This window comes from Salminus brasiliensis, chromosome 3 (genome assembly GCF_030463535.1).
Source record: "Salminus brasiliensis chromosome 3, fSalBra1.hap2, whole genome shotgun sequence".
Taxonomy (NCBI): domain Eukaryota; kingdom Metazoa; phylum Chordata; class Actinopteri; order Characiformes; family Bryconidae; genus Salminus; species Salminus brasiliensis.
Window position 1 is genome coordinate 46,786,212 of NC_132880.1, and position 17,356 is coordinate 46,803,567.

The following is a 17,356-nucleotide window of genomic DNA, read 5'->3' on the forward strand; positions in this document are numbered from 1 at the left end:
AGATCTATTAAAAGGTGTTTTGCTGGCACTTTGGTCCGACTTAAAAACATAGCTATTCCTGCCATTATATCTACTGTTTCCCCTTACACTGTATGCCCAAATGTTTGTGGACACCCCTTCTAATGAATTTATTCAGCTACTTTAAGTTGCACCTATTGCTGACACACACACACAGCTTGTCCAGTCCCTGTTGAGAAGTACTGTCACTGGAATAGGACTCTCTGGAGATATGCCTGAACCTTTTGGCACCATACCTAATGCCAGACGTGGGCTAGAGGGGTATAAAGCCCTCCAGTGTTGAGCTGTGGAGCAGTGGAACTAGCTGTGTTCTCTGGAATGATGATTGGTGGAGCTCCATCCAATACTTTTGGGATGAGTCAGGAATGAGGTGGGGAGGAGATCATCCATCCAACATCCTGACCTCACTAATGCTTTTGCCACTAAATGCAATCAAATCCTCACATCAATGCTTCAAAATATAGTAGAAAGTGTTCCTCCCTGGACATACTTTCCGCTAGAAGGCTGAAGAACCCATTGATCAACCGAGGTAGGACTGCAAAATAGGACTAAGGAACTAGGGCTAAGGGATGTTGGGCTGAAGGAGATGGAGCTTCAGGCAAGGTCCTCATGTCAAATGTGCTGCTTGGGTTGCCAGCAACGGATGGCTGCCAGGGAGTTGAACTTCGATCAACAATAGAGTCCACAAACTCATTCCTCAAGACAGGGAAGTGCACAGTTTCTCGATTTCCCTTTTCAACCCTGAGTCAGTGATGGCCCAGGAACAAGATTCCCCCATTAAGGGCGCGTAGAGCAGTGGCCATCCAGTGGGGCTGTAATCACTTGGGCACCGACACCTCATCAAAGCAGCTGTTCTGAAAAACATGACCCTCTGCCATGATGGAACAGACATCAGAGCTGATGAGAGAGAGAGAGAGCCTTGCAATCTGAGACTGAACCAGAGGTAACGGAGAGTGTTTAATCAGAAGTGTGAACAACAGGACCAGATCACTATTCCTCCCTCTGGGGGAAGCCTTCAAAAAATCAAACATTGAGTGGCGAAGATTTGATTACAGAGGGCGAATATGCATGTTTTTGAGATGTGGCACTAATGAAGGTCCTTTTGTTTTGATTTGGTGCGTCTGGCTGGCTGGGGACTTTGTAGCAGAGCACGCTAATGATCTTTCCTTTTCAATTAAGCTGCTTAGTTTTCAAATCGACCCCAATACAGTGGACCAGAATTAATTACAGCCAATAAGGGAGTCTGCAAGCTCACAGCAGTCTGTATCCTTTAGTTGCTTCCACAAGGGAACAAGCAGAACTCTTCTACTAACCTGAGTAATAAGGCATGTATTCCAATTATAAAATATTGAAAGCTGATATCTTCCACAACATCCGTCCTTAGGTAACTGAGCCCTACTGAAAAATGTTTTCCTCAGGACAGAGATCATTAATGACAGCCGTCAGCATCTGAGCTAGGAGCTTTTAACTGTAGTTAACGGTCTCCCCCCTTCGGGGTTTATGAGTTGTTATTTCTGAGTCACTCTTCAAACCACTGGAATCACAGCATTTAGAGCTTCTCATTAAATCATTAAACCCTCAAGAGCTACTCAAATAACTACAGGAAAGGCTTTCTGAACACACACACCAAACAAAACTACTGTATCATCATACTTTGAACATTGTAGTAAAGTATTGGGACACCTGCTCATTCTTTGTTTCTTCTGAAAATAAGGGTATTAAGAAGAGTTTATCCTGCTTTTGTTGGAGTAGCTGTCTCTACTGTCCAGAAAAGAAGGTCCACCACCATCACAGCTCAATACTGGGGGGCTTAATTCCCCTCAAGCCCACACCTGGCATTCTCTTAGTCCTATTCTATTAGCAGTTCTTCTCAACAGGGACAGGGTGTGTGTGTGTGCATTTGCACATCTGTGTGAACAATAGGTGAACAATAGGTGCAACTTATAGTAGCTAAATGCATTCATTAGAAGAGGTGTCCATAAATATTTGCACATGCAGTGTAAAAGTTAGTAACTTTCTTAAGTTAGTGTACAAATATTATAAGTTTCAAGTCATTTGGAGCATTTCTATTCATCCATTCATCATAAACTTTCACACAATGTAAAGAACAACCGTCAGATTCACGTTTTTTGTGGCAAAAATAGAGATACTAGGTTTCTGTGTGAGAGCCACGATGAGAAACTACACGATAATATGCGGAGCTCAAGAACTTAAGAACTCTTAAGATTATTTGCCTCTACAATACGCCCTTATTTTAGCTTGTTGCTCTATTTAATTACCCCTTTCACAGTTCTAAAAATACATTGGCACCCTTTCCACAGGCTTGATCATGGTAAAGAAGTGTGTATGGATTTCTTAACTGTAAAAGTGTGCATGGCAAAGAATACATTAACCGCGAATGTGCCATTTCCATTACAGAACTGATCAAATCAAGGGCACTTTCAGTGGATGAATGAATAGATGGAAGAAAAGAAGGGAAAAAAATCAACTAATTGAACAGTTAAAATGCTCCCACTTCGCTCTAGACCTTTCTAAGATTCATTTAAGGCCTGCAGGGGGAAAAAGAGCAGGCCTAAGTGGACTAAGCTGCAGCCTTCTGAGTAAAATGTCACTGCCGTGGCATTGACAGCACCTCACAAACCATCTGTGGCTAAATTTTTGTATATGACATTAGCTCAAAGTTCACCCATTTCCACCTAGTCAAAGCAAACTAGTGAAGTGCAAGAAATACACTATATGGACAAAAGTATTTGGACACCTACAGGAACATTTATAACATCTAAACCCTTAGGCATTCATTTTTGCAGCTCTACCAGCAGCAGCAGCAGGTCTAGAGCTCTGCAGTTATTGAGTCAGTTGGAGGCTTTTCTGCACTCTGCTCTGAGCTCAGCACTCTGCCCTGACCCCGCTCTGTAACTTTACGTGGTCTGACAGACACTCGGTGGACACTGAGCTGCTCTCTGTGAGCTGTTCCTCCTAAACTCTTCCACTGTTCAATAATAACACCACTCACAGCTGATGGAGGAAGATCTAGGAGGGAAGGTCTAAATTTTACCAGCTGACTTGTTGTTGTTGGTGCAGCGGTGTCTCCTATTACATACAGAACCACGCTGGAGTTCAGTGAGCTCTGTAGAACCTCCCGTTCTTTCACTGGTGTGTGGAAGAAAGACAGACTGCAGGGCTAGAGGCTCGATTTTACAGACCCGTTGCAATGGGACTGAATCAGACGCATCATTAATTCACTGGTTAAATTTGTCCCAATACTTTTTTCCCCCCCAAATATTGTGTATGAGGCTTTTCACTTTAGCCTCAAACCAACCTGCTGCAGGAGATATCTATCCACCCGATCCTGCTGCTGGAGATATCCACTATTCAGCCGAGTTGATTTCCAGCTCCAATCAGTCTAATGCAGCTAATCAGAGTCATCGTGAGCATCTGAATACTTGAGCCGGGTCCTGATAGGGCTGGAAACAAACTCTGCAGGACAGCTGGCTTCCTCCAGCGGGGACAGGCATCCCTACTGCAGCTGATGTTCTCTGTAGAGAGCGAACTTGAGCGAACAGCATGAATACTAGAAGCAGTGAGCATCACAAAAGAGGAGAAAGTGAGGATAAAATATTATAATTACTTGCAGTGGAAGGCAAAAGTTTGGACAACCAGATCAAAATATCAACTACAGTGAAAAGGTGATTAAAAGATGACCTGGTTTCCAAAAGACACAAAGTTAAAGACACGTCTCTTTAATATTTTAAGAAAGGGGGCTCGGAGGGGCTGAGCTGTCCTTCTCTGGGGCCTTGCATTGATTCATCCTCACCTCACTACATGACTGTGCTTGCGACTGTTTACCTGCAGGCAGTTTCACCTTTCTCTCACGTTTTTGTCTTTTATGGCTTAATGTGATTTTTACTGCTTTTCTCCTAATTCAGTTTAGTTTTATTGTTTTTATTAATTTTTCGCTTATAATTGTTATTAATAACCTGAGTAATAAGGCATGTATTCCAATTATAAAATATTGAAAGCTGATATCTTTCACAACATCCGTCCTTAGGTAACTGAGCCCTACTGAAAAATGTTTTCCTCAGGACAGAGATCATTAATGACAGCCGTCAGCGTCTGAGCTAGGAGCTTTTAACTGTAGTTAACGTTCTCCCCCCTTTGGGGTTTTTGAGTTGTTATTTCTGAGTCACTCTTCAAACCACTGGAATCACAGCATTTAGAGCTTCTCATTAAATCATTAAACCCTCAAGAGCTACTCAAATAACTACAGGAAAGGCTCTCTGAACACACACACCAAACAAAACAACTGTATCATCATACTTTGAACCTTAAAAGTATTGGGACACCTGCTCATTCTTTGTTTGTTCTGAAAATAAGGGTATTAAAAAGAGATCATCCTGCTTTTGTTGGAGTAGCTGTCTCTACTGTCCAGGGAGGAAGGCTTTCTACTAGATTTTGGAGGAACATTGCTGTGAGGATTTGACAGCATTTAGTGTCGCACGATAATGAGGTCATCCCCTACTCCCCCATTCGTCTCAGAAGTATTGAATAGAGCTCCACCACCATCATTCCAGAGAACACAGCTAGTTCCACTGCTCCACAGCTCAACACTGGGGGGCTTTATACCCCTCTAGCCCACGTTTGGCATTCTATTAGTCCTATTCTATTAGCATTACTTCTCTTCAGGGACTGGACAAGCTGTGTGTGTGTGCAGTTGCACATCTGTGTGAACAATAGGCGAACAATAGGTGCAACTTATAGCAGCTAAATGCATTCATTAGAGAGGTTTCTTCCTCTCGATCTGAAATCGGGCTATGTTTTTCCTTGCGACTGTTGCAACTGTCTTCCTCAAAAGAGTCTTGGACCCAGATCTTTGTAAAGCTGCTTTGTGACAATGCAATATAAATCAATTTGAACTGAATTAAACTGAATTATGAACGATGCATTTTTGCTGGTGAAGTGAGAAAATATACAAAATCAGTTTACATCACATTCTTCTGTGCCATTATTGACTGGTTGTGAGGTAGAAATCCGATTACACCCGACTCAGGTGAAGTCAGTTTTCCCTTGATCTTTTGTGATTACTGAAGTGCATGTAAACGTTGATCAGATTACTGATAAAATCGGACTTTCTGCAGTTATCAGATTATTAAGAGCATCTAAACGCCAACCAATGATTATATCCAATGCACATGCGCTTGGCATCAGACCTGTGTGAGGTGTTAAGGTGGCGTTATACCACATTTATTAGTCATTTATAAATAGTTCTGATCAGAGGAGGATGCAAGTCTTGGTTCCTCTCAAGGTTTCCTCCTCCAGCTCTGATTGCGACTCGTTTCCAGATTTCTGTAAAGCTGATTTGTGAGATCAGGTGGTGGAAGAAAAAAAATAAATGCTACACAAATGAATTTGCTTCATAAATCAGACAAACTGTGTTGAAAAGCATGTTTCATCTACAACTTCTTGCCTTTTAGAGATCTACTGTTCTTCTATTCGCAACAAAAACCTTTGCATGCCCCTGTAATCAAAGCAGTCACCACCGGACTGGACACCGGAGCAACACTGCACGGACTACATGTGTATACGGGGACGGGAACTTTGTGGACGAATGCAGTCCATTTTTATTCTTCCTAGTCAGCAAGTTCATAAGGACCTAGCTCCACAGACCAACAGTGCCATCATCTGTGCATTTTGTGTCAGTGAAGAGGCAACCAAGAAATATGCCAGGCCATGTCTTCAGTCTGCGGAGAGGCTGCCAACCACACGGATCAGAGAGTCGCTAAACAGGAGAAAAGGGGAGGAGCCAGAGCATGTCCTGAAAAGATCAAAGTCTTCAACAATTAAAACATCAACCATCACGTAGCTCAGTTTTATTACATGTCTTTATTGTCCAAAGTACCATAAAATGATAACTGTACAACTCGGCACACTTAAGCAGAACCAGGGCACTAAATATCCAAATTGTCGCTGGCTGGAGACACATATAAAAATGTACATATTTACATAGAAAAGAGGCTTAATTAACGTGTGACGACGCTCTTCACATGGAAAACTAACAAACATGTTCTCATACAGAAGCAAAATAAAAACATAATGCTGGAAATAAAATAAAATAAAATAAAAATAAAATTAAAAAAAACATGATTCTAGTCCCTGGTACTCGTCAGAACGAACGGAGGGGATGAGACTGCAGACGGTGAGAGCATGCTCGTAAAGGCACTCTGTGATGTACTATATACAGTTAATCCATCCTAAGTGAGATGAGCTCACTCGCAGGCTTTCACAGTAATTATGACTCTCTTTACATCCCCGCTGATAAAGCCAGAGCATGATGACAATTACACTGTAATTACAATGATTTAGAGCCAACTGGGGAAATGACAGAGAGCATAAGTTCCACTGTAGAGGAGTAGTCACTTTGTTCAAGCTGATGGAGCACTAACACGGGAAGTTCTGACGGGATGGGGGGAGGACAATTCTTTAAACGTAGAACTAAATGCAGATCTGTGGGTTTTCAGAAGACAGCCACTAACACAGGAAGACGAGGTCCTCGTACGGGACGACTTTTAAGGATGTGTACACTCTAGGAAATGAAGGTGCTTCTAACGGTTCGGTGAGTGATAGAAGAATACCATAGAAGAACCACCACTTTCACTTTCATTAAGAACCTCCTGGTAATAGAGACGAGACGTATGAGAGCGAAGAACCTCCTGAAAGGTTTAAAGAACCTTCACAAACCTGGGTCGCCAATCGTTTTTAAGAAGAAATTTCTTCTTAAAACCCCAAGCACTTACGCAGTTTTCAGAGATTCTGACGCTACTGACGTTTTCTTATGTAGAATTTGTGTTACTGACGAGGACAATGGGGTCCATCATCATGAGAGCAGAGCTGTTTTTGACGTTCTGCTTTTTGAAAACACATCCTCAATCTGATGTCAGACTTTCTGTTAGGACTTCAATTCTTTATATTGGCATATAGGTATATATATAGAGTTCTTTATGGACCCAAAAGTGGTTCTTCCTCAATGGCATCGCTGAAGAACCACTGGGAGCACCTTTCATTTTCAAGAGTGTAGCATTACAGCACCATTTTGAGCTGCCTCTTTTCAGCTGTACACACCAAAATAAGGGCCAGCCCACATCAGTCCCAAACAAGCATTACAGAAGTCCCTACAGAACACACAAATACAAACACACACATACCATCCCCTCTGCACAATAGCTTCACAGACACTTTCTGATACAAAGGGTTTGGCTAACTTGGTGACAAACAGGACAACAGGATGGAAATCATTATTACAAAACCAGAAAACGGAAATGGAGAGCACATCTGTAATCCCTACGATATACTTACTGTTCTTTGGTGTTTTAATGACCTCTTAACAAGGTATATCATTTTATGCTAGAGTTACATTTTTGTGAAAAACAATCCATTCCTGCCAGGCACCAAATTCAGCTGCGTTGAGCTAAAAAAGGCTACAATTCGTTATTCGGTTCTCTTTTTTGTAATACGTTAAGGTAAGTGTAAACATGATCGTTAGATAGGCCAGTGGCACCCGGCAAACACCAGCACACCAGCACTCCACAATGCCCTCACCTTTTTATCCATTAGACACACACACATTCACGTACGGAAGCCCCGAATACCACTCCCTTCCTCCCATCCCTCCCTCCCATCCACACTAAATGCAACCAATGCAAGCACTTGGACGACTGAACACCCCCTCTCAAAACACCTGAATACCCTTCCCTCCCCTCCAATGGTGAGCTTTGATATTTAGTACATATAAAAGTAGTTGCTGATGGGTTATTTTGCTTAAGGTTACATTTTTGTAAGAGGTTAAATTTTCTTAAACTTATTAGTCTGATAGAAGCTCTACTTGGGCCCATCCACATACTGTGGGTTAGACTAGATCAGTGGTCCTAGACTACGTAGCAGCCCTCGGGTGCTGGAGGAACCTCTCCTCCGCCATACACAATGTAGTGGTTTCCTCCTCTAACACACTACCTACAACTCAGGTAGGGCTTGTTAATGGTCCGTTTTGCTGGATCTGGTGTGTTGGGAGCAGGGTAAACACTAACGTACGTAAGGCAGGGGGATCTCCAGGACCGAAGCTGAGCAACCACTGTTATATATATATATATATATATATATATATATGAAGATGGCATTATTGGTATATTATTTAGTTTTACGGGCAGCAGCTGTAGGTAGAAAACCATGAGACACTGATCAATTTGTACACAAAGCCACAGCCAGACATCACCTTCTCCCCCACCAAACATTCGACATACAGCAGGGTTCTTCAATTCTGGTCCTGGAGGGTTCTAGGCCCTGAACACTTCGGTGATCCCCCTGCTCAAACATACGTGATTAAACCCAGATTGCAAATTTGATGAAATTACCACACTGTGCTGGACACTGGCCCTCTAGGACGCAAGTTGAAGAACCCGGACATAAAGGCATGACCGTTCAAAAGACATCTATGGAAAGTTTCACCTTCCTTTCCCCTCTGAGATCAATGCATAACGCGGTGAAAGTGCAGCACGGGCCGGCGCCACTCTGAGTGGAGAACTGATACGATTGCGTTTAAGGGTTAAAAGCACTTGGTAGAGCATGGGCTATGGTTCATAGTTTCCATCCGGCCACCTGCGCAAGAGAGCCTTAATGAAAACTGCGACCTTCTTAAACTGGACCTGTGCCACAGTTTTAAGATTAAAACCAATAGCTTTTTTAATCTTTCTTTTAAATATTTAAATAGATATAAAACTTTTTTCTCTTTTTTGTTGTTTTTAAACAGACAGTCTGTACACATCTGGTACCAGTACATATAAAATTACAAGAGATGTTACATTAGAAAGGATACCTTCCTTCTGATACGTCATATCAAAAATATGTGATACTTTAGTAAACATATTTCATAGTAATTCTTTTCTTTTCTAGTCAAACTTTACATTGCTACATTACATGTCAAAGTTAGAAATTTGTTTCTTTTTTTTTTGTTTGTTTTTTTTTAACCAAAAAAGGTGAGAGTATGCTGCCTTGCTCCTCTGTGTACGTCCGGAGGCTCTATCTCTCTCTCTGCACGTCGTGCTGACTGGTAGCACAGGGCAGGCTGTGTGGGACTAGAAAAGGCTTTAGTGCGGAGGTAGACGCCTTGGAGTCAATAGCGTGCTTCCCACAGTGCACCCACTCTCCCCTCCTCTCATTTTCTCGTCAACTCTCCCGCCACTATCTTCCAGCAGATACACGTACCCAGTCCCTTCCCTCAGCACGTCCCCTTCGCTCGTTCCCTTTCTGGCCGCTGCTAGGTGGCCCCAGCCCCTTTTCTTTGCTCCTCCATCTCCTCTCTTGCCGTCTCAGTCGATCTTCTCCACTTTGCCGATGATCTTCTCCTCGAAGATGGGCAGAATGGCGTCATCCTCGCGTACCTCCTCGAATACCACTCCGCAGTCGAACTCGTCGCTCACCTTTTTGAAATAATACCTGTGATGTGAGGGAAAAGAGAGGCGTGCTCATTGGTCGGGTTATGTCACAGCTCTGCGGTACCAGTTTTAATGGCGGTTTTTAACATCTGGCACAGCAAATGCATTTTATCTGCGTCAAAATATGGGGATGCATATCGTATAATCATGGAAATGTCTTGTGGAGATCGTTTTGTTTTATTAATAATCTGTTTACATGTTTTTTCTTTGTAAAAAGTCAATTTTAGTGCACTACAGTTTTGAAGACGCTGGTATCTAACTTGGGACTAGTGATACAACGATCCAATATTAGGATCGGACATCGGCCCCGATATGAACAAAATTAGCTGGATCGGGTATCGGATAATTAGGCCGATCCATGGAACCGACCCTTTCACTTTAATTGGTTGGTGTAAGTCAGCACTAAATGTTTACATGTTTGCGATGTTTGATTACTGCTTGTATTTTTGACCAAGTTACTGATTTATTCTCAGGTTCAGCTGCTAGAATTTATTTGAATTATGCTAAATAGTAAAAAATAAGATTGATTACTGTTTGTGTGTTTGACAAAGTGAAGCTACTTATTTTCGGCTGATACATTTTATTTATTTTAATGTATTTTAAGAAGTTTGACTCGTTTTTTATTTTAAATTTGAATGCTGTGTCAAGCTGTGTCTGCACCATAGTTTTTTAGTGACAAAATAATTAGAAAGTACATTTAAATGAGTCATATTTGTTAATATGTCATATTTTGTTTTACAATGTTAGTAAAGTAATGTAGAAGTCAATCCTGATGCCTTAAGTCTCTCCCACATGGTGAGGTATACTTATTAATTAAATTAAATTAATCTGTATCGGTATCAGAACTATAAAAAGCCGGTTCGGTGCATCCCTACTTGGGACGCCTATATCGTACTGCATAGATTCTCAAAGGGGTACACAATTCACCAGTCACAGTTACTTTTCTGAATGACTGAACCTATAGACTCTAAAACTATAGTAAACAGAGCTGATGTAATATCAGAAAATAATCAAACTCAGCTTTACCTATAGCTCCCTTTCTTGGTAAGCAGCTCCTTGAACTGTCCCAGCGTGACGATCCTCCCTTTTACTGAAGTCCTGTACGGGATGGGCTCGCCACAGAAGTAATAGGCCACAGTGATGTTCTCACATGGTTGCTTTTTCATCCCCTTGTGTCTGTTCAACAGAAGGGAAAAATACCCAACAATTCAGACAGTGTGATCAAAGCGTTACCGACATAAAAGAAATACAATCTGCATACTGCACAGCAGATCTTTTCAGGGGAAAGCACCCTTGCAAAAGATCTGCCATTTGCATCACTCATGCTACGACGGTATGAACAGTGCAATGCCGGCGTGGGATGTGACCAGGGGACCATTATATCCAAAGTATTTGTCCATTACGGGCCCAAAGCGCGATGCTTGGGCAAGATAAGCGGGAGCGTGGGTGTGTGGAGGGCTTTGTTAGCTGCTGCCAGCTCCTTGTAGGTCTCGATTCCAGCAGCCTGTCACACGCCCCACGCTTCTCCACAAGAAAATATATATATAAATCACAATCGACTGCTGCTTTCATCTTCTCCTCGGTACAACTTTGATGTTCTCTTATATGACTAACTGCCTATCTACGTGAGGAAGAGGCATTAGAGCTTCAAAGGGAGCAAGGCGTCCTCACAGGAACCCAAACTCAAGACGCCTCACATCAAATAGGTCCCTGCTTGCACTGTACGGGTGAGTCTCCAGCTAACGTCGAGTGAGAGCAGACTGATCGACAGGCGATTGAGACTGCAGCTATTTACTAACTACCACTTCAACTAGGCCAGACTTTAGAACTACATGAGGAGGAGAGGGGGGAAAGGCTATGAGCATGACTGAGGTGGAAAGTGTTAGTAGGCTACACAGACTTGCATGCTGCACATCCTAGCCAAGGAAATGGGTGGTGATGTTACGGTCCGATCTTCAGTCCAAATATATGCCATCGGCTGACATTCCTCCAACTAAGAGCTGATCGGTGACGTTAAACATATGATCCATATTTTGCAGCCGCTCTACATTAGCCCCCTCGGACACAGAACCCTACACATCCTAATTCAACCGCTGAATGGAAATACAGACCTCTCAAATTTTCAGTGAATCTAAGTATTAGAAGACGGCAGAACTAGCTACGACGACTAGCATATCAAAAAGGCGATATATACGGTCATATATGCCTAATTGTCAAAGGATAGCATCATATATGTGAATGGCAACACATCGAGCATGGCCAGTCTGGTCTGTCAAGGGCCTAATTGTATTTGGCTGAAAACCATGATGTGATCTGAATCGCGATATTTGCAGCCCATTGCACCCTTCGAAATGGGGTAAGGGTGCATAATGTCACCAGCCGATGTCTATTATGCAGGAATGAGCAAGAAAATTAAATTATGATCAGTTTAGTACTGAAATTGTAGCTGATAATTACAACTTTGGTGCCCCATTCACCTAATTTCAAGATTCATATCTTAGTCATTTAAAAACTGGAACATGAACTATCCTACATTTAGGCAATGGAGGCAGGTAGTGTTACTAGACAGGCACTTTGAGTTTCAACCTGAATGGACACCCACTGCACTTCATATATATAAAATAAATATACCCTGGTATCGATATTGGCCATTGATGATCTTTTATCGGCCCAGAAATTCCATACTGGTGCATCCCTACAGATGTACTTGTTTAGCAGAGGATGGAAGAGGAGCAGTGGATGCTGTGCTCTATGAAAAGGGGCGGGGAAGGCATGGTGGAAGGCATGGGGGGAATAAGGAAGTAATCGACACGGGGCCATCGGCACATACTCTGCCTCAGAGAGCTCCGTGTCCGAGACGGCAGGGACCACGCTGAGTGGGGGAAATGTCGCGGGCCGGATGGCGCGCCCCCTCTCGATCACCTCCATCACATACCTGAAGAACAACTCCTGAGTTAGACACGCCACCTGTTCTTGTCCTCAACCACACTGAGCTACGCTCAGGGGACAACCACTCAGAGGGACCGATCTAAGGTGACCGTACACGACCCGCTATGCATCAGGTTAGGATCAGCACTTTTTTTGCTTTGTCATTTAGAGCACCAACATTGCCACAAACAACAAAAGCAAACTGAAGTTTACAATTCCTAGAACTTGAGGAGGAACGAGCAACAACCACAAACATCAAACACCACCATGCATCTTCTTCGGAGTGACCGTGTAAGCTCACCTCTGCTTGGTCTGCAGGGTTCCGGACTTCTTTTTCTCCTCCTCAAGCCGTCTGCGTGCCTCCTCAAGCTGTGTGAGAGGGTTGGGAGCTGGGTTGGGAGGCATAGTGGGGTCTTGGATGAACGGATGCGAGGGCAGCACGTTGTTGCGAAGCTGCGCGCTCACCCACGGGTGTACGGCACCCGGTCGCTCCACAGAACCAGGCCTGCCCGGCTCATGGCTCTGGCCCTTTTTCGATCCTGAGATGCTCCTGAGGTACAAATAGGATAAGAATTGGTTCTTACTGTAACAGTCACTGACATTTTTGCGAAGTACTGAGGGATGGTTCCAAAAACTAGTGGCAAATCACACGCGCATGAAGAATTTTGCATAATATGCAATTCATAGCATGATAGCTGGAAAGGAGAAGTGGGCTAATCCAACAGTTATTAAAAATAAATAAGGCAGAGCACAGTCAGCTAATGCAGACTTCTGAATGACATTTTTAAGAAACATGCATTATCAATGTAACAGAACCACTTACCATAAATATTACATGCTCATAAAAGCGCATTGTGACATGCCTTTGACATTATAATCATAATGACAAATGTTTGATCATAATACCAAAGCCATAAAGGGCTGATGCTCAAAAGGAGCAGGTTTTTTTTTTTTGCTGAGTCACTGCAGAGTCATAACTACTGTATGTGCAAATGAATCATAAGTCATTGCAGAGATATTATCTAGTTACACAGGTGATCAGAAGTTACTATAAGGTGACAGATGGGATCCACTCACCCATAGGGGCTCTTCTTGTAGCGACCCGCCTCTTTCTCTCCCTCCATCATCCATTGGAGGATCTTCTGGTTTCTGTCCAGGTCCTCTGTAGGCATTGGTTCTCGCATCTCAAAGTTCCGCATGTCCTCTCCTTTCTTGAACGGTCGCTTCGATAGCGTGCCACCTTTACTCCTAAAACACACAGTGCGGCGGTCAATATATAAGCTCGACACTCACCAGGTTCATAAGGACAGTATCTTCAGACTATCAGGTTCACGATGATACCATGCTAACCAGCTTGATCAGCAGTTTCATCCCACATCAGCATGTTAATGAAATAGTTCAAATACACACTAGGGAAACACTGGACAACCTCAATATGGGCCCATGCTAGACTTCAATAAATCAATTAAATAAAGCAGCTTCAGAGCGTACCCGTAACCCATGGGGTCAATAGCGTTGGGGCCAGCGCCCATCCCGTCAGCATAGTTTCGCATCTTGGGTCCGTAGTGGTGTTGCTCCATGTTCCAGGCGAAGCCACCATGGCCTCTCATTTCCGCTTCAGTCTGCTCTTTCGGCTTTCCGCCCATGGTGTGGTGCGTGTGGTGCACGTGTTTGTGGTGGTAAACATGTGCTGTCTCGCCCTTGGGCCCCAGCCGAGCCTGGTGCTTGCCCTGGCCTCCCGGCAACGGCATCGCCATCCCCGGCATCTTGGCCGAGGGCAGGCCGTCTGGCGAGCGCGACTTGGGCGAGTGGCGGCCCGTGCCCGGTGACTGGCAGCCAGGCGTCTTCATGACTCGCTGCACATGTTCGTCAAGGATGCTCTCTGGGTTCTCCTCATGAGCGTCACGCAGAGCCAGCCCGTTGTAGCTCACGTCAGAGTAGCGTGCGGCGTAGTGCTGCATGTGGACAGCAGGGGGCAGCCTGTGGCTGGCCAGCGATGGTGCTGTGGAGACGTCTGCATCATCACCCTCCTCTTCCTGCAAGGAGGGTCAAGGACAGTTAGCTACAGGTACTGTTAGAATTGTATGGCTTAGACCTAGACGGATTACAGTAGATCTGATGAATAAAGGAACTGAATTTACACAATTATATGAGGTGGTATATCGTTGCTGTGACATGAATATGTTTTTTCTGCATAAGGGCGACAGAAAACAACTTATTAACCCTTTAAAGGAGGTCAGTGTAATAGGATTTTATCCCAGGTCATTTTTGAGCATTTCTATGGGTCTTTTTTTTATGAAATTTGAACACAATGTAATAATGATTCATTCATTTTTTAAAAACTGAAGTGAAAAATGACAAAAATGGAGGTGACTAGGCATGACTACGGCAATATGTAGTTTTAATATAAAGTTTAAACAAAGAAAAATCAGTTTTATAGTTAAAAACAGAGGAAAATAATCTGCTCTTACATTTTGGCTGTATTTCCGTCCTTCACATGACCAAAATAATTCAACATTACTCACCAAATGATTATTTTAATTGCAAATTACAGGGCCAGTTTCACTTGTGACCTCACTTGTAGTACAAATTCAACCACAAAGTGTAATTACAGGATCACACCACCAGATGTCACCCTTATACATATCTGAGCAGATCCATTTCTACCAACATCACACTTCTGCTGAGAGGTCATTAACTGTTAGCCGCCAAAAAAAAGCCTTTGATTTAACCAACATTCAGTTGATTCTGATTGGTCCACCACATCCCATTAAGACTCAGATCAAGAAGCAAACTGAGCCCCATATTCTTGATGTAATCAACTCCCTGGCCCACAAAACAGGTAGTTTGAGCAAACAGACTCGAATAGCAATTTAATATTGGAGTCAGTGGCAAACAGAAGCAAATAATTTACAGCCGAAGCACTTTGATGCTCTCTCCAGGTAGTGGAACCCAAGGAGGTAGTGGCGCACTTTTTCGTTAGACCTGGCGCGTGTAGATTTTTTATTTATTTTTCTCCCCTCACTAAACAGCTGTGCAGGTCATCGCTATGTGCTCCAAATTACACCACTCATGCCAAAAAAAGGGAGGAAAAAAAAAAAAGAAGAAGAGGTGGGCCAGCATGAACATACCGCAATGCGCAAACCGACGAGACGGTGGTTAGCAGAACCTATGTAAGTACTGAATGTTATAATTAACGCGGTGAAGTTTGACCTGCATGTTAATAACACTGCATTATTTATATATATTTTTTAAACCAATGACAGTCAAACTGCGTTAGCACATTACCAATTCCAAAAGTTAATCAGCTGGACCTGCTGACAGAGCTGTCAAATACAAGGTTCAGCATCGAAAGGCAAGCCGATATGAATAAAGCAGCCGAAATGTATTCAGTCTCGGTTCAGTGGGGAAAAATCAGGATGCAACAATCTTGTTCTGTGCTGCTGAGGGGGAAAGAAAAGTTGAAATGAGTTCGGGAGGCTTTTTTCCTGAAAACACAGAACTCTGCGCTAATCTCGGAGGAAGGCAGCAAGCGGTGAGAATATCAATTAAAAGACAATGACATTCCTACTTCAAGCTCTTAATAACGGAGAGCTACTGGTCCGTGACGGCGGTTCCTCTTACAGGAGGCCAAACTACACAAATTATCTGCCTTGAGACTTAACACCTGGCTTTGTGTGGGGGGAAAAGATTCCCATTTGCGGAGAGCACTGCCGTTTCTTCACGCCCCAGCTCACTTCAAACAAAGTCATTACACAGAGGCAGACTAGCGAGCGGCTCAGCCTCCGCAGGTGTTTCACCTGACACCGAAGACAAAGGAACAACAGAAACGAAGTGGGACGTCTGATAAGCCTCCTTGCCATGCAGCCCACAGCCTTGCTCATAAAGAGCTGTCTGGGGACCATCATGACCCGACGCCAGATTGCTCCTAAGCTGCCTCTTTTTTTCTCGACACAGTTATCAGATACAAAACAAAAAGATCTAGACGTCAAACATTCGGGTTTCCCCGTAATGCGTGCGGCTACTGCGGCTGTGAAGATAAAGACAAAGATAAGGCCGTGAATCTGGGCATGTGGTGTTTTGGAGGCGTGCTCACCAGCCGGACTCTCTTGAGGCGTTCCTCCAGTTTCTCCTGCGCCTCGCGCTCCCTCAGCACTGCCTCCAACCTGCTGATCAGCTCGGCCGCAAACTTCTCTGGTTCCACATGGATATCCTTTGGCATCCGGTTTGTGCGCTGCAAAGAAACGAGACCAGTCAGACTCCAGGGGTAATCTCTCAGCCAGTGCCAGAGATTTATCATTCAGATTAGGGGTGGGCAACAGGACAGTAGAAGTTTAACCATATCGTGGTCAATTTTATTAGGATCCACAATCTACTTTTCTGAGCATATTAAGGATATCGCTGGCGCTTTAAGAACACTGACCAACTGCACGTTTCAGTACAGAGGCCATTAGGCAATTAGGCCTGCTTAACTGAATATAGTGCAGCACATTCAGAATAAAAAAAATAAATCACTGTACATGAGCAATAAATATCATGCATCAAGAAAATGCCTTAAAATATAGTGCTAAATCATTTGCACAATACTGCCTAGCCTAATTCCAATACCTAGGAGCTCTCCATAGTTGACAGACATTGCCACAAGTTAAGGGACCAGAAAAGAGACAGAATGTGAAGAAAAATAGATCCCACATTCAAAGAAAGCTGTAAAAAAAATCTGAAAGCTAGATGATTATTATTATTATTATTATTATTATTATTAATAATAATAATATTAATAAGCACATGCCATTTCTATATCGTCCCAAAGACATTTACAATTATGCTTTGCATTTACAAATATGATTTAACATGTAAACATCAGACAAACCATCAGGCAAAATATACATTTATTTATATTATATATAAATAAATGTATATTATTCTAA

The 17,356-nt window shown here is 43.1% G+C and overlaps 1 protein-coding gene across 3 annotated transcripts in view; it reads right to left on the reverse strand.

Moving 5' to 3' along the window:
• Positions 1 to 7,696: 7,696 nt before the first annotated feature.
• axin1 (axin 1) overlaps positions 7,697 to 17,356 on the reverse strand; it is a 48,999-nt gene continuing 39,339 nt past the window's right edge. For 2 of the 3 annotated variants that reach the window (XM_072676394.1, XM_072676392.1), the window contains 7 exons: positions 16,525 to 16,662; positions 13,920 to 14,464; positions 13,506 to 13,676; positions 12,730 to 12,978; positions 12,331 to 12,435; positions 10,527 to 10,676; positions 7,697 to 9,501 (listed from right to left, as the gene is read on the reverse strand). In XM_072676394.1, coding sequence (XP_072532495.1) covers positions 9,375 to 9,501; positions 10,527 to 10,676; positions 12,331 to 12,435; positions 12,730 to 12,978; positions 13,506 to 13,676; positions 13,920 to 14,464; positions 16,525 to 16,662 — 1,485 coding nt within the window. In that variant the 3' untranslated portion in view covers positions 7,697 to 9,374. The remainder of the gene's footprint in view (positions 9,502 to 10,526; positions 10,677 to 12,330; positions 12,436 to 12,729; positions 12,979 to 13,505; positions 13,677 to 13,919; positions 14,465 to 16,524; positions 16,663 to 17,356) is intronic. The other variant, XM_072676395.1, reaches the window with a different exon arrangement.